The 27,553-nt window shown below is 36.3% G+C and overlaps 1 protein-coding gene across 6 annotated transcripts in view; it reads right to left on the bottom strand.

Annotated features, from left to right (window-relative positions):
- Positions 1 to 27,266, bottom strand: part of Naa35 (N-alpha-acetyltransferase 35, NatC auxiliary subunit) — a 69,125-nt gene extending 41,859 nt beyond the window's left edge. The window contains exons 1-10 of one of the 6 annotated variants that reach the window (XM_063243765.1): positions 27,133 to 27,266; positions 26,178 to 26,320; positions 18,368 to 18,401; positions 15,310 to 15,424; positions 14,193 to 14,267; positions 11,754 to 11,921; positions 2,549 to 2,615; positions 2,429 to 2,472; positions 1,035 to 1,085; positions 325 to 408 (exon numbers count right to left, since the gene is read on the bottom strand). In XM_063243765.1, the coding sequence (XP_063099835.1) occupies positions 325 to 408; positions 1,035 to 1,085; positions 2,429 to 2,472; positions 2,549 to 2,615; positions 11,754 to 11,921; positions 14,193 to 14,267; positions 15,310 to 15,424; positions 18,368 to 18,401; positions 26,178 to 26,301 (762 nt within the window). In that variant the 5' untranslated portion in view covers positions 26,302 to 26,320; positions 27,133 to 27,266. Of the gene's footprint in view, positions 1 to 324; positions 409 to 1,034; positions 1,086 to 2,428; positions 2,473 to 2,548; positions 2,616 to 11,753; positions 11,922 to 14,192; positions 14,268 to 15,309; positions 15,425 to 18,367; positions 18,402 to 26,177; positions 26,321 to 26,401; positions 26,815 to 27,001 lie in introns of those variants that run through there. The other 5 variants (XM_063243775.1, XM_063243768.1, XM_063243787.1 and 2 more) reach the window with 5 other exon arrangements.
- Positions 27,267 to 27,553: the final 287 nt, after the last annotated feature.

Raw genomic sequence — 27,553 nt, 5'->3', positions numbered from 1 at the left:
CTATATAAAATTTGCATTTTTAATTGTCCCTTTTCAATCCACAAAATATAACAACCTACAAGCAATTTCTGCTTCTATTACAGTTTATTAGTAAGTAATATGAAACATTTTTATATCAATAGAAATGGGTTCTAGAATTCAAGGTAAGATTCATGTGATTTCTCCAGAAAGTCTTGATGGTTACTCCAGTCTAAATATATCAAATGATGTATGAATGATTATCAGAAGCACGTGAACAGAAAAATCTCAGAACTGCTTCAAGAAGTTATTCTACTCAAGTCATTAAAATAAGACATAAATATATATAATAGTAAATTCCCTTACCTCTTTCTTAGTAAAGGCTATAAGCACAGTCAGTAACACACGAGTAAATTTCACTCTGCTGAATACTGCTAAACACTGTTGGTGCTAAAAAAAAAAAAAAAAAAAAGGAAAGGAAAGGACTACAAATTAAAACCTGCAAAGCCTGTCAAAAGAATCTCATTTTAAAATATTTTAACTTCTAAATCTCAATGTTAATACTTTACTACAGTACATCTTCACTTATAAGCTTTTAAATGCCTGAAAATTCAGCTGCAGAAAACATTATAAAACAAAACCTATGTTACTTAGCAACAGGAAAATGTTTTCCTAAGTTACATTATTATCTCAAAACTAATTTAACTAGCATTTTTTAAAAAAGGATTTAAAGTGCTATTAGCAGAGTCAGAAAACTTAGAATTTCAACAAAGATTCACCAACTTTTGATAATGTAGACATTCTTGAGCTATGCTAAGTTTTGATGTATCATCTGTAAAAAATCATTTTTTCTTCCTACCTCACTGGGACAGTGAAGAGTTTTGAATCATGTATTTCAAAGAGCTGTATTAGCATTCTATCAAGATAAATACAAGGGAAATAAAGCCCCTTGCAATGTCCATTTTTAAAGAAATACCTTAAAAAGGGCTTCCATAAATTATAACGCAGTTCATAAAACTACAACATTAAGAGGTAGACTTCTCTGATATAATCTACCAGAAAATAAGTTCAATTACTTCTAGTTCAACTTCTGGATCTCTTTCTTCTCCTTGTCGACTTCGAGTACTCTAAAATTTCAAAAAAGGTAAATTAAAACAAATACAACCCTGGAGAAATATTAGATAGTATACAAGGCAAAGAATGCACTAACCTAGTTTATTGAATATAGACAAGGATCTATTTTAGAACAAATATGAGTAGAAAAAGAAAGCTATGTCCACTATTTTCTTGCTATTAATGTTATATACAGAAACTTTATTTTAAAATAAAGGTCTCAAATCAGCAACCTTGAAAAATCACAGCACAAAAACAAAAGTCTCATAGTTAATACTAATATTTTTTACACTAAAGTATGATAGTTATAGCTGTTTCACTTGCCAAAATTTCAAGGCAGTGGCACAGGAAAATCTGATAGCAGATGTGGGTTCTGGACCTGAAGCTACTATACTCCCCAAGTATATGCCCTTAAAGTAAGACTGAGACAGCTTCACTTGACTTCTGTGAGCTGTATTTTCTTCTACCAAAAGTGGGGAAGTATGTGTTGTGTTGTGCTATTGTACTACTGGAGATGGAAACTAGGCTTTTACAATAAGCTACATTCCACTCTTTTTTAAATTTTAAGACAGTCTTGCTAAGTCACTAAGGTGCCCAGGCTAGGCATCAACTTGTGATCCTCCTGACTCACCTCTCAGAGTACTTGGGATTACATGCCTGTGACCCATCTGCCAGTGTGCATCTAATTTCCTAATTCATAGAATAATAGGAAAAAATTTAAAAAGAGACTAACACTCTAGTATTTACACTTCTACTGTCATGTACATGTAAAATAACAGCAGAAATATAGCATCTTTCCTGTCTCTATGAGAAGCAAACCACCAGGATCAACACAGCTAAAGGGTGGGAGCTCAGCCTTCAACGACTGGTGATGTTACCAGATGCTCAGCTCCCCCCGCCGTACAGCAGTCCCAATGTTGCACTCACTCCTATACCTACAGAGGTAAAGAGGACAGTCTTTACCTATGAGCAACTCTACAATTCTAAAACTCTACAACCCTAGTGGAGAAAAATATATTCTTAAAATAGCCTACTAAAAGTCAAAAACACTGACAAAAAAACTGAAAGTTAATTTTCAACACTTGAACATGACATTAGTTTATCAAAAACTATTTAACAGTTTTCAGATTCACTAACAAACTGCTACACATAAAAGAAACCACATGGTTCTATCTACTCTAGCTAATTTGTGTGTGTGTGTGTGGTGTGGACTGAACCCAAGTTTTTTTGTGCATGCAAGGCAAGTGCTCTACCACTAAACCATATGCCCAGCTCTATACTAGCTAATTTTAATTAACGTTAAACTGACATTTAAGAACACAACAGCCCTATATCAATGTGCAGAGAAGACAGATACCTTTACTCTTCTTTGCATGTCATCCTCCACATCCTTTAGCATGCCTAGAAAGAGAAACAATTACTTTTAAAAAGGAAATAAAATGCGAAACTTGTAAATTATCTTTATAAGTGGTTTTACCTGTAACTCGAAGATCTGTCACACTGTTAGCCATTTTAAATCCATAAGTCATTGACTGAAAATCTTCCTGCACAAAAACAGAAATAATTAGACCATTGAATAGTAGCAAAATCTTTACATTTCTCTCACAAAATCACTATTTGACAATAGGAGAACAGAAATGGAATGTCATTCAGCTTGCCCTGACATCTGATATCACACCTTTAAACCTTCCCTACAGGAACACACTTAAAACCCCAGTGTTTTCTCTGCTCTTAGTTGCCTGTCTTTGGACAATTTAAGTATATCTTCATTTCACATGTCCATTTTTCAAATAAGGCTAATGCTTATGAAAATATCACAGAACAGTAATTTCCACTTATAAAGTGTTCTAACATTCATAAATGAACATGTGTAATAATTACTGCTTGATGACAAGATTGCAAGACTTAGAGAAAACTTACCTTAAAAATAGTGTCTGCATACACTATTAAACTGCAAAAGCTAAGCCTTCTCACACAGACTTACCAAAATGATAGGAAAACCATGGTCAACAGCTCATAGTAAAGAAAAACAGATCCCCAGTTCCCAAATCATGTTTTAAATGAATCCACTGCTGAGTCATGAAAAAATTAGGTCATTTGCTGGACTCATTCAACCAAAAAACTAAGTGGCATACTTGTTTTAATCATAAGTTGATTTTTCTGGCATATTATAATTCCCATAAATATGTACAGAGAAACAACATAATAAAGTAATAGTAGTTACAGAAATAGTCAGAATTGCAACAAAATTTCTAGGCTTTTAAAAAAATTGTGAGCGGCTGGGGATTTAGCTCAGCAGCATAAGTACCTGCCTTGCAAGCAGGCGGTTGTGTGTTCGATCCCCGGTACCCATAAAAAGGAAAAGGACAAAAAAAAAAAAAAAAAAAAAAAAATTTTTGAGCATGAAATTCATGGTAAGTACTGTATCTCACAATCAGAATAACAAAAACCCCACAGTATTCTTGGTCTCAAGAGAACTTACAGGCCTTGCAGGACTCACATGATTAACTCTTTAAAATCATTAAGTGGAGGCTGGGGATAAGGCTCAGGAGCACAGCGCCTGCCCAGCAAGCACAAAGTCCTGAGTTTGATTCCTAGTATAAATGAATAAATCATAAGTGATATTGTAGAGCTATCAGCTTATCCTCTAGGTGTTTATACTTTATGTCTACTTAGACATGAATGAAAGAAGATCCTAAAGTTTTACATCCCCAAAGGGAGACCACAATGGACCTCTGGAAGTGATATGACCTAACTCTCAGACAATCCACCTGCCTATGACAGTGCATAGATTACAGCAGAAACAAGTGTAGATGGTAGATCCGTCTGGAAGAGATTATGGCAGAGCTGGAGAAGACCTAAACTAGACAGAGTTGTGAAAGGGTGAGGTGTGGTGAGACTAGACTTTGAAAATGGAACCTTACGTGTTTTCTGAGGGATGTGATATGAACATGGGAAAGTGAAGGACTGCATGATAAATGCTAGGAAATTAAGACATTAAGGGGTCCTTTTGGTGATGTAAAACTTTAGTATACAGTACTTAAGATGAATTTGATGCTCACTGTTTTTCTTAGGAATCTAGGAATTTTGTTGTAATTCTGACCCCTCTTGTCCCCTTCTCAGGACTAGCTGCTAACCACTCATGTTAGCTACACCACACTCTTTATCTTCTTGTTACATACACGACACGTATCGTGCCTCATCAGGACTTTTGTGTATGTTGATCTCACCTCAAAATAATTTTTTTGGAAACATTTACAAGGGGGCTGGGGATTTAGCTCAGCGGCATAGTGCCAGCCTTGCAAGCAGGCAGTCGTGAGTTCGACACCTGGTACCGATAAAAACGAAAAAGACAAAAAAACATTTACAAAAACCTATCCTTTACTATATTCCAGTTTCTGTTCTAATGTTAACTATTCTAGATTTTCTCTATGCAACCTCTACAGCAGTTTACATCCCCTTAGTCTAATGTTACTCTTTTTCATGGAACTCAATACCACCTGACATTCTGTTTGCTCACGCACTGATTATTTTATGATAAGAAATGTGTAATTCAAGAGGCCAGAGCTTTGTTTTATCCACTGCTTTATCTTTGGGGCTCAGAATAGTGCTGGGCACAAGGCACCAAACTGCACAGTAGACATATGTACACATGATGCGAACTACAAGGCACTGGCAAAACACAGGAGGCAGGCTGCCTTCCTACACACACCAGCTGGCTACCAGACACAGGTGTGCTCAACACAGTAGCAAACAGGGAATATGTGATTCATTAAACTACCGCAGCTGCAGCAAATATACACACAACCCATGTGCAAGACTCCTAATTCTTCAGAAGAAAAATCTATGTATTTGAAAGAAGGTAAAATCTAATTTTGAAAAACTGAAGGCCAACATGGTATAGAAAAAAAAACAAAAGTCTAAATTTTAGCTGTCAACTGATGGTATGCCAAGTACAGTCTAAGAAAACTATCCTTCTGAGGTAGTATCACTGGTACTATGTAACAAATACAAGCCTTAAACTGGGCATGCTGGCACATACCTGTAATCCTACTGCTCAGGAGACTGAGACAGGAGGAGCAAAAGTTCATGTTGTGCCTGGGCACACAGCACGATTCATTAAAAAAAAAAAAAACCAAAAAACAGTAACAAGAATTCAGCCCAAGTCACTGAAAAGACTGACAGCAGAAGAGTCATGAAAACAGACTGTTGCTACTAAAAGATCGCTCTGGAAGCTCTGTGGACAATCATCAGTGAAGACCAGATACTGACTCTATTGATAAATAGACCAAGCATGAAATGATGGTGACTTGGACAGGGACCGTGTAACCCTGGGATAGGAAGTTACTAAATTCAGATTAGAAGGTAGCGACAAGTACAAGGGAAAGTATATATAATGGATTTTGTTTTTGTTTTTTTTGGAGATAGGTCTTACTATGTTTTAGTCTGGCCTTGAATTCACTATGTAGACCAGGCTGGCCCCAAACTCATGACTCGCTTACCTCAGCTTTCCAGAGTGCTTAGATTACAGGCATGTACCACCATTACTGGTTCATCTTTAGGTTCTAAGTATGGATAACTGATCAAAGGATAGTACTGTTTCTTAAAATGAAACAGACTTTGGAAAGCATTTTTTTTTTTGGTACCAGAGATCAAACTAATGACCTCATGCATGCAATGCAGACGCTTGTGCTGCTGAGCTAAATCCCCATCCCTGGGAAAAACATCTTTAAGGGCAGAAATGGTTTACAATTTTGGTTAAGTTTACAATTTTTTCATTTATTCGAGTGAGGATCTCAATAGGATATCTGCTTCAATCTAAAAGGCAGAGAAGGAATCAGGATTAAAGACGTATTTGGACATCAGTGCACAGTTGGTATTAAAAGCAGATTTAGAGAACATAACCTAGAGAGCATATAGACAAGCAGAATCCTAAAGGAACTGGACTAATCTGTGATGTGGAAGTAAAGCCAAGAATATAATATCCAGAAAAAGTACTGCAAAAAGCAGTCAAGTAGGTCTAACAATGCACACAGGTTTTAGAGAGAATAATGTGAACACAGGATTCAGAGAAATAAAGATGAACTCTCTGTAGGGGTGGTGAAAATTATCATTTATTTTGGTGCTCATTCAAAGAGCTTTAACTAGTGGATACAAGGAGCCCTGGGATCAAAAGAACTAAGATGTTCTGCTTTAAAATGAATGATACTCGGGGCTGGGGATTTAGCTCAGTGATATAAGCACCTGCCTGGCAAGCGCAAGGTTGTGAGTTCAATCCCCAGTACTACCAAAACTAAAATAAATAAAATAAAATAAAATGAAGGACACTAAGAGAAGTTATATGCCAGTAATAATAATACAGCAGTGAAGGAGACACCTGTAATGCAATACAAAGGCAGGTTTATTAACTGCAGGAGACAAGGAGGGATGGAGGGCTGGCAATATAACTCAGGGGCACACCACCTGCTTGACAAGTGCAAAATCATGAGCTTGATTCCTAGCACCAGAAAAAAAAAAAAGGGATATAATTTATGACACAAGTGAAGGGGCTGAATTAAACTGTTTTAGTAATACTTGATTTTAATAGGACAGAGAATACAGTAAACAGATCCTGATATACATAAGCATTTGTGATAGCTAATACTTCAACACAGTCGGAAACAACCTAATGATAAAGAGAAGCACTGGAAGCACTGAGAACTAGGACATGGAAAAGTGTTGGCCAGAACTAAGACATTACACAAGTGTTGGCCAGAATCATCTCCATCTGAGATTTGCAGCCTTAAAGTGAGAACACAGACACAGATGAGTTTTCTCTAGCAGCTCCTGCTGCTTGGGTACAAGCAGGAGTAGGCAGACGGCTGGGGTTTTGTCAGGTAAGTGAAGGAAATGATAGAAGGGATCAGAAAGCTAGGGATGTGATTTCAGCAAATGATCATGGTATCGAGGATTTAAAGAAAGTAACAGTAATACACAGGCAGCATCCATAAATTGGAGTTAATAATAATAGGAAAAATTGGGAAAAGTACAGAGAAATTTAAGCAAATAAAAAAGAACAGATACTTATCACCTCCAAAAGAGGAAAACTTTTGTATAAGTGGAAGTAAAGGCATACATTATTTGGACTCATCTGCCACTCACATTTATATAATCTTTTTAATATCTGAACTGATTTAACCAAAAACTGAATTACTATTTGGAGAAAGCAGATAATATATTATAAATTATTATATATTATAGCTTAAATTGTAAAATATGGGTCAGGGATATAGTTCAGTGGCATAAGCACCTGCCTAGCAAGCACAAGGTCCTGAGTTTGATTTCCAGTACAAAATAAATAAATAAAATTATATAATCTTTAAATCAAATAAAATAAATTTCTTATCCAGAAGTAAGGGAAAATTATTAAGAGAAAGCTAAAATAGCAATATTATTAATGAAATCAGAAGGGAAGGACACCGAACTATTGTTCTTTGTATGTCTTGTACTTTTTTAAAAAGTATGTGCAAGTGCTGTTACTACTTTTGTTAAAACATACATGCAAGTGAATCAGACACACCTATCAACATTGCATTGTTTCTCTGGTATAAAAAAAAAAGAAAAAGGAAAAAATGGAAAAGAAGCTTTTGTAAACGGGAAGGGACTAAAGGCAAGGTAGGGGAATGGGAAAAACAAGAATCAAGTTACATCACATACAGGCACAAAGTCTCTATGATAAATTTGACCACTATGTACATCTAACATGTACTAAAAAAAAAATCATACATGCACACTTCAGAAAGAATTCTGAAGTAACAAAACTAAATATGATCAGATTACCTATTTTTAGGAAGACAACTGTTGTACATATGGAGAATGGACTAAACAGAAAAAGTGGGCCAGAAAAAGGAGTTCAGAAAATCTCACAGGAATCTAAACCTACAGTAATGCACCAAATAAATCAAGAAAAAAATGAGAGAGAAGAGGGAACAGAGCTAGATTCAAGATTTTGGCAAATTACACGAATTTGAATGTAGGAGTTAGAGAAAAGAAGCAAAGACACGAATAAAGATGTCACTTTGTAAGATACACAATCAAGAGGAAAAACAGTTTGATGGTGTTGGGGAATTATAGTTTTCATTTTGCACATGTAAGATATTAAGAAAAAAATGTTTTAAGTGGCTGAAAATGTTTCAAGTTCAGGAGATATATCTAAGAATAAAATATTCTGTTAACTAGGACCTTAAGCCACGTACGAGTCAAACAAATAAACAGCTTGTTCATTATCCTGAAATATATAAATCATTCTTATTTGCTCATTTTGAGCTTCCTTAAGCATTTTTCCAAGGCAAACAGCATGTTTTCTAATTATAAAACTAAGGTACACTTACTGAAGATCTAAAAAATCTGAAAAGTTCTTTCCTGTCCAGAAGTTAATCTTGGATTGTATTTCTTTCCATTTGTTGAATACACTGTATGCTGCATTTTTAACTGCTTTCAAGTATGCCTTTTCCTTGCACACTAAACATGCTATATATTCAATCACACTAAAAGCTATTATTATTCAGTATATATATTAAATGATCTGTGCTTTATTTCAGTTATAACCTTAGCAATACACTTTGGATGATAGTCCTGTAATTATTCACTACTGAAAAATCTTGATTAACACATTGAGGCATAAAGGGCCTGCATTTCTTTTTTTTGGTCTTTTTCCTTTTTATCGGTACCGGGGATTGAACTCATGACTGCCTGCTTGCAAGGCAGGCACTTATGCCGCTAAGCTAAATCCCCAGCTCCAAGGGCCTGCATTTCTAATTATTCCTATCAGGCTGAGTTCTAGCATGCAATAACTAGTTTAAATGTTATCAAAATAATTAAGCATCTTGTCATACAGATTGTTAAATTCTTTTCCAAAAGAGCTATGCTAATGCATTTTCACTGGTTAAAAACTAAAGTGCCAACATTAAATATTCTCATTTAAAATTTTTATAGATGAAAAGTGAACTGATTAATTTAATTTCCTAGACTGTACTGAGGGTAAATTTTCTGCCATTTAGGTCCTTCATCTATAATATATATAGACAAGCAATTATAATTTCTTCTAGTACTAAAACATTTTGTTTTTCTCAAAGTAATATAGACACATAATAAAAATTTCAACATTACAAACAGCAAAAGTTCTTGGTATCCAGTTATTCTCCTATTGATATATGAAAGATCTATGTATTCCCCTTTTAAAAAAAGAGAGAAAGAAACATTAACAAGGTATATATGGTTTTCTACATCTGACTTTTCTTATTCTGGAGAGCTAATATTAACTGTACACATAAAAACTACACACTTGATTGTGTAACTTTTTACTTTCATTATTGAGGATAAAGCCCAGAATTTTGCACATTGTTAGGGAAGCACACTACCACTACCTTCCCCCAGCCCCAAGTGTAACACCTTTTAATAAGTCTACTGAAGAATACTGACATTATTTCAAGATCTTAATTATTATACACAATTTCACAATATCCTTGTATACAGGTCTTTATATACGAGGGCAAATATTTTTAGGAAAAAGTGCCTGAAATGAAACTGCTCAGTCAAGATAAGTGCATTTTAAATTACAGGTATTATCATCCTGTTCTTCTAAAAAATAGTAAGGGTTTAAAATCCATCAAAAAGGATGAACCTTGCTTACAGAATGCCTAGTGTCAATAAACATATACAGTGGGTACTAGAATTACAAATATCTTCATTTTCCAACCATCACAGTAAAGATTACTCCAGGCAAGTTATCATTAATGGATGTTAAGTATAAAAGGAGAGACTTTAAAAGAGTTAGACGTTTTTGTGACCTTAAGTCATTTCCCAAAGAACTGCTTCACAACAAGGGGAAAAAAATAGTAGTAATATAGTAATGGACAACACCTTGATGGAGTGATCAAATAACACCACCACTGAAGAGCAACCGGACATGGTACACCTCCAGATGCAATAACCTTACATCATATTCCGAACTGCAAAATCTAAATCTAACTGTGAGGAAAGAGTACACAAAAATAGTACACAAGACCCAAGTGCATTCTATTTAAAAGGAGAAGCAAGAGGTCATATACTCATCTATGTCACTACACAAAGAAAAGCTGAGTCTGCTCTAGCCTAAAGGATACTAAAGAGCTATGTGGTTTGCAGTAGGGCACAATTCTAGACCAAATTCTGTATTACAGAAGGAAAAGAATGCATGAAGGGCTGAGTCAATCGACAATCAAGGAACACCAACAGTGCCTTGTTTTGCTGAGACTGGTAACTGTGATGTGTGTATAGGAAAGTGCTCTTTCCCTTAGTAGATGCATACTGAGGCACTCAGGCCAAAGAGATAATAATGTGTGCCGCTTATTCTCCAGTGGTTCAAGGAAACCATTAACATGATACATTATAAAAAGTTTCTAAAGTTTGCCAGTAATATGTAAAAAAAAAAAAAAACCACCTCACCATTTTAATTTGGATTGCATGACACAAGATTGAACATTTTATCCTTAAAAGTCACTTTATTTTCTCTGAACTACTGTTTCCTGATTTTTAAACATATTTGTATCCTTACAGTATTTCATCTACCTGCAAGATGTGAAATGACAATTTTCAAGAATGTTATCCAACTATTTTAAGACTATTTTTTTAAATGAATCCTTACCCTGTCCCACTGATTTTAATGTCCTTATATTTTGAAAAAGTAAGTATTTTTTCAAATCTGTATTGTATTTCTCTTCTCATTATCTTAAACCACTCTTCTTAAAACTCCATCTATTTGGATAAGGTCTTTTATAGCACTCATACCAATACAGATATTTAGCTAAATAATAAATGAGTGTTTAAAAAATAGTATTTCACTAATAACTCACAACCTATACATACCAATGTGCACAATCATATTAGGCACAAATGTAATTATTCCCGCATACATAATACAAATTTAAGAAAATTTCATGTACAATATATAGAACCATTGCTGGAGCCTGAGATAATTATTTTGGATCAGGAATAGCATTCAAAAGGAACTTAACAATTTCAAAGAATGGAAGAATCCACCAAAAAAATTATTATTAACAACTGCAAATGTGATCTCATTCTCTCTTACAACTATCATCATTTGAAATTTTATTTTTTATAAGAAAAAAAAGGCTAAAATTCTTTTGTGTGAGGTACTTAGAACTGGAGGAAATATCTTCTCTAAAAACATGCTTCAGATTGTCCTTTGCTCTTATCTAAAGCCTGAAAGCAGAGCCTTTTGTTAGGCCAGGGTTATGACTTGATTACAGGGTCAATCTCCCCAATCTCAGACTAGTCTTCCGCACACATGGATATTCAATGAATGGGATAAAACAAACAGATAAGATGAAAGCCCTTTGTCGAAAACTTGGTTATTTTTGCTATTACAAGTAGCAACATCAACACTTGTTTCTTGAGATGGGGCCCTACTATGGTGCCCAAGCTGGCATTGAACTCTTGGCTCAAGCAATGTTCCCACCTCAGTCTCCCATGAAGCTGGGACTTCAGGCACAGCCTCCATGCCTAGCAACAGGATTGTCTTTAAAAGCTATCTTAAGCTATACATGCACACAAAAATAAGAATCATAAAACCATTTAAATATATCACAGTAAAAAAAAAATGGTCAATAAGCTTCAGGAATTCTTATATTAAAAAACCTTACTTCTTCAAAAACGGCAGCTTTGTTTACTTTTTCCCTTGCAATGTCACAGATTTTCAAGATTCCCAGAGCAAATGCCTTCATAGGAGGATCTTCTATAAAGTCTGGATTATGAATGTAAAGGCACGTAAATACAGTCTGTGCCAAGGAATGGCCTTCCAACCATGTTATCTATAAAGAAATAAAAGAACATACATATTTAGTGTTACAGAGTCTGTGAAGTCTAAACTGATCCAAAAGACAAGAGACCTGAGTAAATGTAAGATTAACTGAAAGATTTAAAAAGGAATTAAAGGAAGGATCAGGAGAAAACTACAGAGTTAGAATTCATTTTCACTAAAGTTTTTAAAATATCATATACAGGCTGAATATCCCTTATCTGAAGTGGTTAAGATCATAAGTGTTTCAGGGTAGAGTTTTCTGGCTTTGGAATGTTTGCACACAAATCCATAGGTTCAGTGTGCCTGATCTGAAATCTGAAATGCTCTGATATCTCAAATTTTTTAAATAGCATGACAGTGCTTGAAAAGTTTTAGACTTTGGGTTTTTAGATTACAGATACTTAATCTGTAAATATATTAGATTCTATTCTCTTTGCAATACACCTGAAGACCAATAAGCATCTCATGTTGGATTAAAAAACAAACAAGTCCACAATGTTGTCAATAAATTGCATAAACTGGCAAATTCATGATTTTAGAACTAATCATGTTCTTTCAACTCTTCATGCTCACCGTCACTAACTCATCAACATCATATCTTACCTAGATTATTGCAGGAAGTTACGCCGTGCTTCCCCTACCTCTTATTGCAAATTTAGTACTTCCAACCAGGATGATCATTCTACAACACTAAGATTAACACACCAATAATAATCAAAACTGAGAAACTATTAGTCCCAAGGATTATGCCAAGTACAGTCATTTGACATACTCATTTCCTTTACATGTAAACAAATAGCCAGAGTTTAAATAATTCTCCCAAGTTTATACAGGTACATTTTACACTATGGCCCAAGGAATTCTGCAGTAGAGCAATACATATATTACTGCATTAAAACAGGAGGAAATAGATGTGAAAAATATTCTAATTAAGGTACGTTATTTGGAATAACTATGGCACTGGAGAGAGACTGTGCAGTTAAAAACCATGTGCCTTTAAAAGCCCAAACTGTTTAATACAGTCCTCCTGAGTCTCAAATAGTTTCTCAACTTTGGCAAACACCGCTCCTCAGTTTACCTTTTCATCTTCTCTCTCTAGTCTTATACTCTTCCCAGTTGGCTCCCTGTCAGACTTTGGGCACCAACAGCTGTTTCTGAGTGCTGCAACAGGACTCTGCCTTCCCCGTATAACACTTCGCCTGCAATAGTCTTAACCCTTTTGTCACATGCCTATTAGTCTTTAGTACTTCATATCAGTATCATTCTTTTCTAAAGGCTTTATTTCCCCACCCTAGACATAATGATCCCCTCCTTTCTGCCCTCATGCAACCATTATGAAAGCGCATACGAAAACGCAAGTCATCAGATTGTCCCTAGCAATCCTCCCTTCTTTTCCCTTCCCTACACCACAGAATTGTAAACAGATAAAAGGTATTAAAAATGACTGTGAGGGAAATTCATTTTTGGAGGACAGAAGATCAGGAGTAGAATTCTGGCTATGCCTCTTCCCAAGGCAATGTAAGAAAAACAGGTTGCTATATACATAAGCTTAAGTGAAAAAATTAGGCATGTAAAACAACTAAGGTATGTGTACTCCTAATACTCAGCAATCGATCCTTGCTGAATGAATAAATGAGTAAATGTTATATATTTCTAACGACGATTTAAAGCCAAAAAGAAAAAGGAAGGTTAGATGGGGACACAGTACAAAAGAAAAATTTTCTACAATTAAACACTGCCTAAGGGAGACACACACCCAGAAAGCATAAATCACTAAAAAATTTTCTTCACAGAACTTCACATCACAATTATCCAAGACTAGTAGCAAAGAATTTTCCCAGGCCAATCCAAATCTGTTGTTTTGATTATGCTTATCTTATGGAACTCACAATTAGGTTTATTTCTCTGGATAACTTGAAAACAAAAAGGAGTTTGTCTTCGTTGTGTTGTGGATCAAATCCAGGGTCTTATGCATGCAAGATAAGAACTCTACTACTGAGCCACATCCCCAGACCTCAAAAAGGATACACTGAATAATACTATCTTCATTGAAATAAAAATTATTTCTTTGCCCAGAAAATGAGAGTTGTAGAAGCACCCAGACGGAAGATGCAATGCTTGTTCCTGTGATACAAATTGGCTTGCTAATCGTTTATATAACTCACTAGACTCAACATTACATACAGCTTGTGTTTAACACTAGTGTGTACTTTAAATTCAAATATTCAGTTAAGATACAGATTTTTAATTAGTTAACCAACAATCTTATTTTAATTCTTACCAAACAGCAAAAACATGTATCCATTATCCCTATCAATTCAGGCAGGGTGAGGTCTTTAATTTTAATGGTGCCATCCTAAAAAGGAGGGGAAATGTGATATATAAGCAGAAATTGTTTAGATTTATGGTTACTATATACAGTAGCATTTTAGATTTCAAAACTCAGACATGTAAAAAAGAACAATTCTAAGAAAATTCTGCCTCATTATCTAATAAAACTACGATACTAAGTTGATTTTGTATTCTTAAAAATATTTATTTTTAATTGACAAATAATTAGAGAAAATAGACTTACTTTATTTATTTATTTATTTATTTATTTATTTATCTTTTTGAGACAGAGTCTTGTTAAAAGTTCAAGCTGGCCATGTGCTCACTTTGTAGCCCAGGCTCCTATTGAACTTGTAACGATTGCAAAGGCTAAGCCTCCTGAGTGCTGAGACTACAGGCATGCACCACTACACCCAGCGAGAAAATATACAGGTCTTCAATAAAATAAAAACCTCTCTAGTTTGAAATAATACTTTTACAATGCAATAAAAAATAAAAAAAGTATTTTAATAGCACAGTTCAAATCAAGTAATAAGTATTTTAATGACTCAAAACTACTTACCAAAAGTAAGTAGTTTTAAAACACTGTACTTTCCTAAAGTTGGTTGACTATACTATTTGTAAATTTTGCTTGTAGTATCTATTTGCTAGCCAATCTCTCTTCATAAAACATAAAATTAAATTCTGTGGCAATGACAAGTTTCTAAATCAGTTCTCATTGAGTAAATTTTAAGTTCATAATCATAACCATTTTGCTTGTTATATTAATATATTACATGCACAATCTAAGCCAGTTATTCTGGTATTCGATTATATTCTCACTTTTAAAAATTAATTTTAAAATACAAATCTGTACCTTTAAAACAAGTTTATAGTAGAAAACCTTGAATAATTCATTTCTAGATTTCAATATAGGTAACTAAAAAGGTCACAACTAATTCTTGTTTAGTATTTGTGCTTTTTAAAAATATACTTTCAACAAATATATTGTTTGGTTTTATTATTAAACATGTTGTTTTAACATATAAAAGATCACAGAAAAGACAACAAAGTATAATGCTGACTACCTTGATAGCTTGTTCAAAGTTGAGAACTTTTCGATTAACTTGGTTTCCAATCATGCCAGCATCCATCTTGGGATCCATCATTTCAATAGCAGACATGGCTTCAAAAAGACCAAATCTGCAAATACATTAAAACACAAACTGTTTCTGAACCTAAAATCCCACAACAACAGAAATTATCAATAACTTTAATAACTATAGTATGCTATATATTTAGTCTATTTCTAACTTGCTAATAGTTCTTAGTTAACCAACAATGAACACAAAAATTCTTTCATATATTTCCACTCAAATTATTTTACATGCTCTATGAGGAAGAAAAGAACTTAAATGTTTTCATACTTGCTTCAAAAACACTGTGCATTAAACTTACACAGGGTAGCACATTTTGGGCTAGGTAAGCCCAAAATTCTTGGATGCTGAAGCAAGAGAATCACAAATTCAAGCCCACCTGGACTACATAGTGAGTTCAATGCCAACCTCAACTACTTAGCAAGACCTTGTCTCAAAAAACCTTTGAAGAAAAAAAGGGGATGTATAACAGATTTCAGTTTGCCTCCCTTAAATCATTTTCTATAACATTCAGAAAGTTGTATTTGGAATGATCATTATAGTGTGTAACTGTTTTTCATTTTCTTCTTTCTTGAAAAAGAATTAATCTGGCACCTTTAACCTACAATGCCCAAAATTTTGGCAATTACATAATGAAAAATAGCCAGGTGTGGCGGCACACGCCTGCAATCCCAACACTCAGAACACTGAGGCAGGAGGATCACCTTGAGTTTGAGGCCAGCCTGGGGCCACATAAGTGAGTTCAAGGCAAGCCTATATCACATAGTGAGACCCTGTCTCAAAATAAGCAAACAAACAAAAAGAAAAACAATCTAGAAATCTCAATATTTTGGTATTTGTGGCTAACTCATCTCAAAAGTACACAGTTGTGATATACTATAACCTATAAGTATGGTGTTAATCAAGATACAATTCAAGAAATGGAAAAGGAAATGAAAACACTGAAAGAAAGCTCAAGCAGCCAGTTATCAAGCTACCAACTTCCTAAGTCATTTCAGTACTGAAAAAACACAGGCATCTAGCCCATCAAGTTAAGTAATTTCTTTCATATAAAAAGTAGCAGTAAAATATCAAAAAAGAACTTTAAAACACTCTTGCCCTGAAATCCCTCTATACTTCTCATGTTTCAATCAAAGATAGTCTGACAATATGATCATATGACACTATTACTAAAGATATTTTTCATGCACAAACTTGACTAGCAATTAACCAAACCTAAATGCTACTTTTCAAAGACCTTCTGAAGTTAAAAGAGAAAATATACAAGAATAGAAGACAATTTTGTCAATAAAAACAATACAGTCACTAAACACCATATAATACTTTAAAACTACAATAGCTAAAGGTGGGGGGGGCAGGGATTTATGTACAGGAGCCAACTCCACACAAGGAATTTAAACATCATGTACTACAAACATGCACTAAAAATTTTTTATACATACATTTGCCATAATGATCACAATCATCATGGGGATTTGTATCTATATGTAACATATCTTCCTTTTTTCCCCCATGCCACTCCCCTTTGGTCAACCTTTTCCCTCCCCACTATAAAAACTGTTCTCAGTTATTCCTTCTATTCACTCTCTTTTTTTAAAATTCCTGTTCCCTTCTGTCCCTTCTTCCTCCCACTCCATTGTTTGCTTTCTCATTTAAATAAGTTCTTTCTAATTTTCCAAGGTGTATCCTCCACTTTACTCTGTATGTATTTACCCTTTGGGTTTCTACACAGCAGGTATGTGGTATTTGAGATTGTGTTTCTGCATTTATTTCACTTAAAATTATGGTCTTGAGATGCATCCATATATCTAAATATGTTTCAAGTTTATCATTATTTATGGCAGAATAGTACTCCATAGTATTATTCTGTACATAATAGTACATAAATATCACATTTTCTTTATCCCTTCATTCATTAATATATGGGTTGTTCCCAAATGGCTAACCATCTGGAAAAAATTAAATCTTTCACTTATACAATTTTAAAAAAATAAACTTCAGACAGATTTAAGTTCTAAAGGTAAAACAAGTAAATTAACTACTCTTCAATAATGTATAAAGCTATAAAGGAAAAGTTGGTAACAATAACTGCAGAAATACTTTAAATCCTTAAAATAGATCAACAACATCAAATTTCTCATCAGGGAATTTATTAGCAACTAAAAGTCTATGGTCCCACACCAGACCTAATAAACATGGAACTTTAGAGATGCAACTCAGCAATGTGCATTTTTTAAAGTCCTCCAGAGGATTCCAATTTATGGTAAAATTTGAGAAGGACTGAATTTCAGACCCTGTGCCCACAGTGTCCAATCTTGTTCATTTACTAATTCAAAATTTCACATTCCTAACTTTGAAAATGAAGACTGTCCATAGTAGAGAAACTGATGCTTTCTAAGGGAGTATAATTAGACATTTCCTTTTATTTTACTGATTTTTTCGTGATATTGAGGATAAACCCGGGGTCTTCCCATTAATATACATCTACATTCCCTTTTCTATTTTTTATTTTCACCCAGATCTCACTAAGTCATTAAGTTGCCCAGGCTGGGCTCAGCACTTCAGATCCAGGTCTCCCTAGCTCAGATAGATTACATGCAAGTGTCACCACTCGTAGCCCATTTCTTTCACAGTATTTTGCATTTCCAAGGATTCTCAATAGAGGTATTTAATCACCAAATATTTGATCACCAACCTCTCATACATAGCAAACATCTGGTATCTTTTCTCTAAGAAATTCCATATGCAGTACATCTACCCTCAAGAAAAGCACCGTAAGTACAGTTCTACTAAGTATAGCCATTTCAGTTCCCAAGTAGGGTCAGCTGCTCCAAAGTAGCCCACCAAAGTTAAAAATAGGTTCATAATTCATTTTTAACAGTTTTGAAATATAACCTTATCCAGACTTCAAGGAATACTACACCACACAAGAAAAGAAAGATTAAAGTATCACACTACACTATTTCCAAGGACACATATACATACTTACAGTTTATCATGAAGCAATTCTCCCAGCTTTAATTCTGAAAGAAACAGAGACAAATCCTTTGAATATATTTATATCAAAACTTTCAATTCCAAACAGGAATTTTTAAATACATAAGCAGCTGAAGAAATGTCTCTGCATTGCTATTAAAATTAAGAAATGGTTATATCTACTCAATAATTAGTATGTTTTCTATAGACTACCTAAATATGGAGAATACTATAAACCAGTAGTGGTGAACCTATGGCATATATGTTATTATTTTTTGTTTTTCTAAGACAAAAGATGTTTACATTGAATTGGATTTTTCTGAGTCTTTTTTGTTTTTGACACAGGGTCTCACTACACAGTGCAGGCTGGCCTTGAACCCACAATGCAGCCCAGGCTGGTCTCGAACTTGAGGCAAACCTCCTTCCTCAGACTCCTGAGAGCTGGGATGACAGATGTGTGCCACCATGCCTGGTAAGAATTGTTTCTTTCTAAATGAAAACCTTAATATTCAGGTTTAATTACAGTGTTGGCACTTTGTGATAAATAAGTGGGTTTGGAGTTGCAGTTTGCCACTCCGTCTCTGAAAGGTTCACCATCATTACTATACATCAAAGTGATTTAAGAAAAGCAATAGATTTTTTAGAATTAACACATAACCTACCATGAGCCATAATATTCCAGTCAGAATGACAAATTTAAAAATCATTTTTGAATGACATAATTATACTTCTCCTCATAAACTTTTGTATTTCTTAAACTGCACTGACTATCCAGAAACTAGTCTCTCTTTGCTCCAAGAACAGCATCAAAATAACTTAAAGTTCCATTTTCTTTAAATAACACAGGAAACACTTAAATAAACAGCTAATGAAAATGGTATCCACCATTAAGCAGCAGTCTTCAATCTTGCTGCACTTTAGAATCAATTAGGTTTAGGTTTAGTGAGAGGTCCCACAAAAGCCCTATTTAATCTGTAATATAGCTGTAATACAGCTGATATCTAGAATTATTGAATAAATGGTATTTAGGTAGAATAATTAACATTTATTCCTTGGTAAAGATGGCTAACTGATCACATGCAACCAACTTTCAGTGCTTTCAGGAAATGCCATTAATTCAAGAGGAAATTTTTTTTAAAAAAAGGACAAAAACCTCAAAGAGGAAAAACAGGAGAGTAAAAGATAACATTATGAAAACCAGTGAAATTTAGAAAAACAATTTAGTTTCTTAACAGACCCAGGAAAAATTGAATTCTGAATCCAAAGTGGGAACTGATTTATCACTTATTTTTGGAAATGAGGGTAAAGAAGGGCTAAAATATGAAAGACTAGGCTGTCAGATTTTCCCATGCCCTTGCCCAAATAGATGACCTTCTGTCATCCTAGGCAACCTGAAGATTTTCTTTGGAGGGGTTAATAAAATAAAGTTTCCAAGATAATTTGAAGGTCAGAGTACAGTACTGGAAAGAGAATTAAGTGACCACGTAAATAAGCAATCCAGACTACTCCCCAAACCTACCAGGATCAAGTCAGACTGTCAAGCAGTACCCACATGCCTGCATTCTAATAGCTGAAAATGACTTGAGCCTTAAGCAAAAGTCCCTTGAAATACAGTTAGCCCAATAACAGTAAGAGTAGGGGAAAACCACCAATCTAAGTATTCCACAACACCAGTGCTGCCTAACCCTACTCTGAAAACATTCTTGATGACACAGAACAAGCAAAACCATTTTTGTTTACAAAAAAAAATCACTGTAAAAAGTTTACATGATATCCATTCTTTTCCTCTTAGAATAAAGTAGTAAATAGCAAACTCCTAGAATGATTATCAAATGATTAAGAAAAGTGAAAGCTATCTATGAGAATCTTATAAAGAATCTACACTTTTGGGGCCAGGGATTTAGCTCAGCAGTGTAAGAACCTGCCTGGCAAGACCAAGGTCATGAGTTCAATCCCCACTACCAAAGAATAAATAAAATAAAATAAAATAAAATAAAAAGAATCTACACTTTTGCTGTGGAAATGCTGTGTCATCAGGTCAATGATAATCTTTTTAAAAAAGATAACAAAAGCATATTCCAGACCACTTGGATGGTAACATTACAATCAAGAATCACAATTTTAGCAGCCATGCTTGTGTTTGTAATTATGATGGTTCTAGGCAACTGCCCAAAATGACAGCATTTAACATAATGCAGTGATTCTCAAACTTCTCTAGTTTCAAATCTAAATATTGTGTAACTAGGAAAAATACAATTTAAGAATATTGATTCTTTTGTTTCGTTTGGTCTTCTGCAGTACTGGAAATTGAATCCAAGGTCTCTGCAGTGAACTATATCTTTAGCCACACACTCCCCCATTTTCTTCTTGAGACAGAGCCTCATTTAGTTGCTAAACCGCACAGGTTGAGCTTTTTAATCCTCCTCCATCCACCTACCAGATTGCTGGGATTACAGGTATGCACCATTACACCCAGCTTTATTCATTCTTAATACACACTGAGGACCTTCAAATATTCTGAGTAAAAGAAGATAAAACAGAAAAGAAACAAGAAATATAAGCAACTCATACTTTAGAAAAGGAAAAAAAACACAATAAAAGGAGTTTTCCTAAAGTACTTGGCAGGAGCCAAAGAAACTGGGAAGACTTAAATATAATACAGTATTTGTAACAAGGACTTAACAGAATGAATTAAGGCATCAAAGAGAGAAGAAAATGGGTGAGGATGGACTTGTATCTTTTTAGACTGTAGCACAAAGAGAATCAATGTAAGGATAGCAGACTTTGAATTAGCTCTAGGCTCTAGATAGCTAGAGGCATTATAATCCTAGAAAAGATGCTGGCCATCCACAGGCTAAGAAAGCATCTGGTAGGCAAAAGAAAGTTAAGTGTATGTTATATAATCATGTATGTTTAAATGAAACTTTTAAGTTGTAGGTTTGTAATTCAGAGATCGTCTAAACATGGAAAACATGAATACAGTAGGAGCATCAGAGACTTTTTACAGGTAGTAAAATGGCAAGGTTTAAATCAAGCATGGTTTCCCAGAGAAGGGAGCCTACAAACATTACTTACTAATGTTACCCGTCAGAGAAAATAACAGTGATGGCACTGAATATTCAAAATCATCTGGAAAAAGGGAAAAAAAGTAAGAGCCTCAAGATCGGTTAGGGAGAACATGGAGGGAAAGTATGTCACCTGCCAAACAATGAAAGCAATAAGGAAAATTAAGTTTGTACCTGGATCAGCATCTAAAAGAATGAGTAAAAATGTGTAAGACATTAACTCTGTTGTTAGCAGGAAGATAAATGGAGGCATCATAATCCTAGAAAGAGGATGCTGGCCATCCATTGGTTAAGAGAGAGCATCTGGTAGGCAGAAGAAAGTGAAATGTATGTTACATCATCATACATGTTTAAATGAAATTTTTAAATTGTAGATTTTTAATTTTTTTCCAGTAGTAAGGACTGAATCCAAAATCTTCACCCATTGAGCTACATCCTTAGATCTTTTCATGTTTTATTTGAGTAACAATCTTACTGAGTCACTAGGTTTCCCAGGCTGGGCTTGAATTTGTGATCCTGGTATCTCAGCTTCCCTAAGTGCTGGCTCTGTTTACGGGCATGGAACATCATACTTGTCAGATTATTTAGCAAGAAAAAACAAAATCACTGCCCTAGGTTGACGGCTCAGGGAAGCTCCCCTCAAGAAGCAAAATGTGAGCTGAGGTCTGAGCGATGGATAGAAGGTAAACCCACAAACCAAGGAGGAGAACCTTTCCATAAGGAAAATGCCAGACATGTTGCACACCTGTAATCACAGAACTTGGGAGGCTGAAGTAGGAGAACTGCCGTGAGTTCAAGCTAGCCTAGACTACACAGTGTGCTCAAGGTCAGCCTGAACTACAAAGCAAGACCTTGTCTCAAAAACAAAGTGAGGAAAAACCACATGCAATGGCTCCAGTATGAGGGGAGGAAGAGGACATCAGGGACAATATGGCCTAATACTTTCAAAGCCTAAAAGCTTAGGGCAGAGAGCGACAACAGAGGCCAAGGAAGGTAGGCTAGGCCACATCACACAAAATATACATCACTCTTTTTAAGAAAAATGGTCCAGGAGAACGGTGTGCCAAACATCAATTTGTGTTTCAAAAGTTCACTGTAGTACAATGTAGAGAACAGCTGTGGGGGCCTGGAAAGATTCACATAGGACAATTAAAAGACTATTACTGAAATCTGGGCCTGAGATGATTGCTTCAACTAGTAGGATGGCTGGTCATAAGGAAGACAGAAGTGAATTAATTTGAGACACTGAGGTGGCAGAATCAACAGGACTTGCTAAGAGATTATACATAAGAATAGAGTACAAGGTTTCAAGTTGCATTCTAGAAATGTGTGATGCCTAAATAATAGTGCCATGTGCTGAAATGGGATAAAAAGAAGTCAGGGAAATCCTATTTTGATGGAGAGTAGGGGTAAAATGAGGACTGTGGCACAAGGTGAAAAATCCATCTCCTAATAGAACAAGAAGAGACCTGTATTGAAAATATAAACTTAGAGTCATCATCATTACTGGAGCGTGATTACACTATGGGCATGGAAGACATCAAGTAAAAAAGAAATATAGATAAGAGAAGAGAGCCTAAGCCAGAATGCCTTCATCTAAAGCACTCAACCTATCATTTAAAAGGAAAACACATCGTGAAGAAATTTATGTCCTTAAAATTTTCCTTAACCAAACCTTAAAATCTTAATCTCAATAAGAAACTTTCAAAACCTGCACTTACTTGGCACCAAATGAATCTGTAATGTTTCATTTATTAAAAGACAAAGCATGCCAAAAGAAAAAAAAAATTACCAGAATAGCCAAATACCATCATCTTGTTCTGACAGTTACAGAAACTAAATCATATTTTTTAAAGGATAGTAAAGTCTACGTGAAAAGGTAAAAATGAAGAAAGAGTGAAGGAGAAACTGTCTTTGCAGAACAAGCTTGGGCCAAATAAAAAGAGGAAAAAACTACACCGTAGAGAATGTAGGGCAGACTATCACAAGAAAAGCCATGATAGCCTGAAAGTTTTAAGCTTTCATTTCAGAAAGGCATCAGAACACGTCTAAAATATAATCAAGACTATGAATCTGATTATTTGAAGAAAGAAAGCAGATTACCAATACCAAAAGCTCTAAGCTGTTGAATCTGTAGTCCTAAATAATTCCTTCTACATCAACTTTTTGTTCCAAGAAATATACCTTATTTATGCCACCTTAGATAATGCAAAAGCTAATGAGGAAAAGTTAAAAAGATGATCTGAGTGGCAACAAAATGATGTGCCACTCACTCTCAATCCGTATCAACATGCAGATTAAACTTTATCGCTTACTCAAGGTTTCTTAGAAACATGGCTAATTTATCATGTAACAGAAGTCACACTAAAACAGCTCACCCCCTCCCAAAATTCTGACTGCTTTCTCAGGCTCATTTCTCCTTACAACCCCCTCAAAAAACAAAGAATGGAACTAAAATTGTAGTCAGCTGAGACTAAATTCTGCAGCTTTACAGTCTTCAAGCTATGGCATGCACAACTGTGGGTGTTATGTCCCAGGATATTCAAATAAACAGCATAAAAATTAGTACAGCTGCCGCGTGTTAAATTTATGTGACAATCTGGAAGGGAAAGACCTTGAACATAAATGGCAAGATAGTATAAAACACAAACTGTCCCATGAATTCTTATGATAAAATGTGTGTGTGAGCTGTTTTGAATGCTAAACCATTAACATCTGGGAAGGAGAAGCTGAACAGTATATGTGCTCACTTTTGTTTTCACTAAGGGAAACAACTAAGAAACTCTTGTGTTCCATTCATTACACTGCATTCATTAATCAAGACATACCAACTTATCCCGTGTAACCTTTTTATCCCACTCTAGTCTCAAGTCTTTATCACTTCAAAATGGGGTGGTGCAAAACCTTGTCTGAGGGTATAGGCTCTTGCTATCCCAACCATCAAAGATTATGCTGCTTTCATACACTTATAAATACCATGAGTAACAATGGCAACCATCATCCAGTGCCTATTATAGTAAATCAAGTGCTTTATAGCCACCATCTCGTTTAATCACTTTATTAAGTAGCAGCACTACTTTACAGAGATAGCTAAAACTCAGCTTAAACTATCCAGTTAACTAAATACCTGAGTTGGGACTTCTGCCCATGTCTAACTCAAAAGCCTGTTTAGCTATTTATGCACTGAGAAGATACCATCTCAGTTACTGTACTAAACATGTGGTGCATATACTTTTAAGTTTTAGTTCAATACCCTTAAAATTTTCCATGTTTATAAACCATGTTCAAAAATAAAACAAAATGCAAAAAACCAAAGATCCTCCACTGAAAAATGTTCTGCAGCTAAGCACTCACTTCCCCAAACTAAGCTCTCACTAAAGTCTGGCTCATATAATTCATTTCAGTTTACTAAGATTCCCATACCACCATTTAAAGAAACTCTTTTTCCAGCCAGGCATGGTGGCTCAAGCTTGTAATCCCAGCACTTGGGGGGGCTGCGACAGGAGGATCATTGTGAGCTGGAGACCAGCCTGGGCTACAAAGTGAGCTCAAGGCCAGCTTGAACTGCATAGTGAAACCCTGTCTCCAAAAAAAAAAAAAAAAAAGAAAGAAAGAAAGAAAGAAAGAAAGAAAGAAACTCTCTTTCCTGTATGGCTCAACTTAAGCTACATATCCTTTCTCAACTAGATTCCTGATAGCTCCCTAATACATAGCACTTAAACTCAGGGCAAGATATTTATGAGTGACTTAATTGTCTGAGCCTTTTGAGCACAAAAACTACACTGTAACTGATACTTTTTCTCTCTCCCTGAGGTAGACACAAATAGGCAACTCCCAACCTAACCCTTCCACTGTTTTCCTAAGCAATACTTTAACTACAGACACAAAAAGGGTAGGCACTTCCCTTCCGGCCTGAAGCAGCTCCAATCTTCACTCCTTAAAAGCAGGATTCAAACACACCCCACCTTACTATTACCAAATTATCTAGTAAACTTCCTGGGAAGACAGAAGCCACCAGGTATAAGTTCCTCCATCATTCCTTCTTAGCCACTTCAGTATTATACCTGAACCTTTACCATCCTAACCTCAGTTCTTTCGGAATCTGTGTCAGCCTACACTTCTGCAGTTAATTTCTCTACTCGGTTTTGATTCCATACTCTGAAGTTTGAGATCTTTCTCATCAGTCTTTCTCTAAGGCTTTTTCTTCTCAAAAAATGAGCTCAATCTTTTCTCTGATCATTTATTTTCAAAAACGTATTCATGATCTTGTGATTGGAACTGATTGGGGCAGTGGTGCAAAACTGCAGTCTTGAGTGCTAAGTAGAAATCAGATCTCAGGAGGCCACAAAGAAGAGTGAATTTTATTCTACCTGCAACAGGAAGCCACTGGAGAATCACAAGCAGGAAATAATGGGTTCTGACCATTTTCAAAGCTCAAATATACAAAAACACTTTTTGGTATATGATTAGTTCTAGCTGCGGCTAGAAGCTGTTTTAGAAATTGTTACAGTGTACTTGTTACTTTAAGGTCAGAAAAATTTAAAAGGGCACACTGTTTCAGTATCTGTAATGCCGTATCAAACACATACTACCTTTAAATGAAAGTTAAAAGCACCATGCAGAACATTAGTGTGGCTAACAAACTTGATAAACTATACTTACCTGTTGAATTTTTCCCATTTAGCACGTAAGTTTAGAAATTACCATCACAATTTTACTTCTCAGATTTTAACTTGTAATCCAAAAATTGCAACTCACCGCGACAAGCTTCTTCAAAATCTTGGGTTATGTCCACCCAGCTTGTATTGCTTTTTTCCATTTTTTCAGGGACACTGAGCTCCCATCCTGAATCATCATCATCTACAGATGCTTTCATAACCATTATTACTGTGAAATGAACACTGGTGTAAAAGAGACAATGTAGTTTTCAGGACAAAAATATTTGCAAAACTGTGTGTTTAAGTATTAAGTAAAAGACTTACTAAACCCTTAAAGCAGAATGCTTCTGAGCCTGAGGCTGGTCCTGCAAAAAACTATCTCCATGTAATTAAATCTCATACTAATTAACACTACTGCCCCTCACTTTAGTAAGTGCCCACCACCTTCCGTGGCTCACACATTGCTTTCCTACTATTTAAAAATGAAAAAAATAAATCACAAACCAGTCCGTCACTGGCCTACAACGAACCAACTCCAGAGACTCCAACTTTTAATACTGGCTATGAATGGTCCAGGAGCAGTATTAGGGCGCCCTCTCGCAGCTCAGGATCCCGAGCACCCAGTCCTGAAGTTCACCCATACGGGGACCCTCGGCCGACCCGGGTCGCCGCGGGCGGGGCTGCAGGCGCGCGGCTCAGGGTCGCTCGCGCCGCGGGGTCGAGCGCACCTGGGGCGGGGCCGGGCGCACCTGGGGCGGGGCCGCCACAGGGCCGCCAGGGCCAGCCCGGCGCACCCCGGCCCACGGGGGCGCACAGGGGCAGCGTGTTGCCGCGCCGGAGGAGGAATCCCGGGCCGAGGCCGCCAGGTCCAGAGGCAAGGCCAGGCCTCCGCGGCCGGCGGGCAAGCGCGCCTCCGCCTCCTACCTGAAGCACGGCTGAGGGCCGGGGCCGCAGGGTGACCTGGTGTCCCAAGGGTCTGTACACCGCGGGCGCGGCGAGTCTCGAGCGCCAGAGCCCAGGGGGGCGCCTCGGGGGCTCGCAGGCGCGGTCCCTACCTACTGCTCCCGTGGCCAACCGCGCCGCTGCACACCGTACGGACCACGGAAATAACGACGCTGCTGCCGCTGCCGTGCCACCGCCCCCTCCCCTCTCAGCCTAGTCCGACCGGCCGCGTGCGCGCATGCGTACGCCCGGTGCGCGCGACCCCGCCCACTCTCCCCTACTCCCCGGGACTTCGCGCTCCCCGGCCACACCCCCTTCCCTTCCCACCACCGCCGCTCGGCCGTCATCTCTTCTCGCGGGATTAGAGCCAATTGCGAGACCGGAAGCTCCCTTCCTTCCCCATCCTTAGGTCAAATCTTGGGTAGTGACCGTGTCCCGGAAGAGGTGGATCTTTTTTGCTCTGGGTTTGGAGCTTGTTGGAAAAGGTGAGGCGCCGCAGAAGAAATGGCGGGCTCTCCCAAATATTCCCAGTCG

Source organism: Cavia porcellus, unplaced genomic scaffold, assembly GCF_034190915.1.
Source record: "Cavia porcellus strain 051 isolate PalLab524CR breed Dunkin Hartley unplaced genomic scaffold, mCavPor4.1 scaffold_2, whole genome shotgun sequence".
Taxonomy (NCBI): Eukaryota; Metazoa; Chordata; class Mammalia; order Rodentia; family Caviidae; genus Cavia; species Cavia porcellus.
Note: the sequence above shows the minus strand (reverse complement) of the source record. Positions and strands in the feature narration are given on the sequence as shown.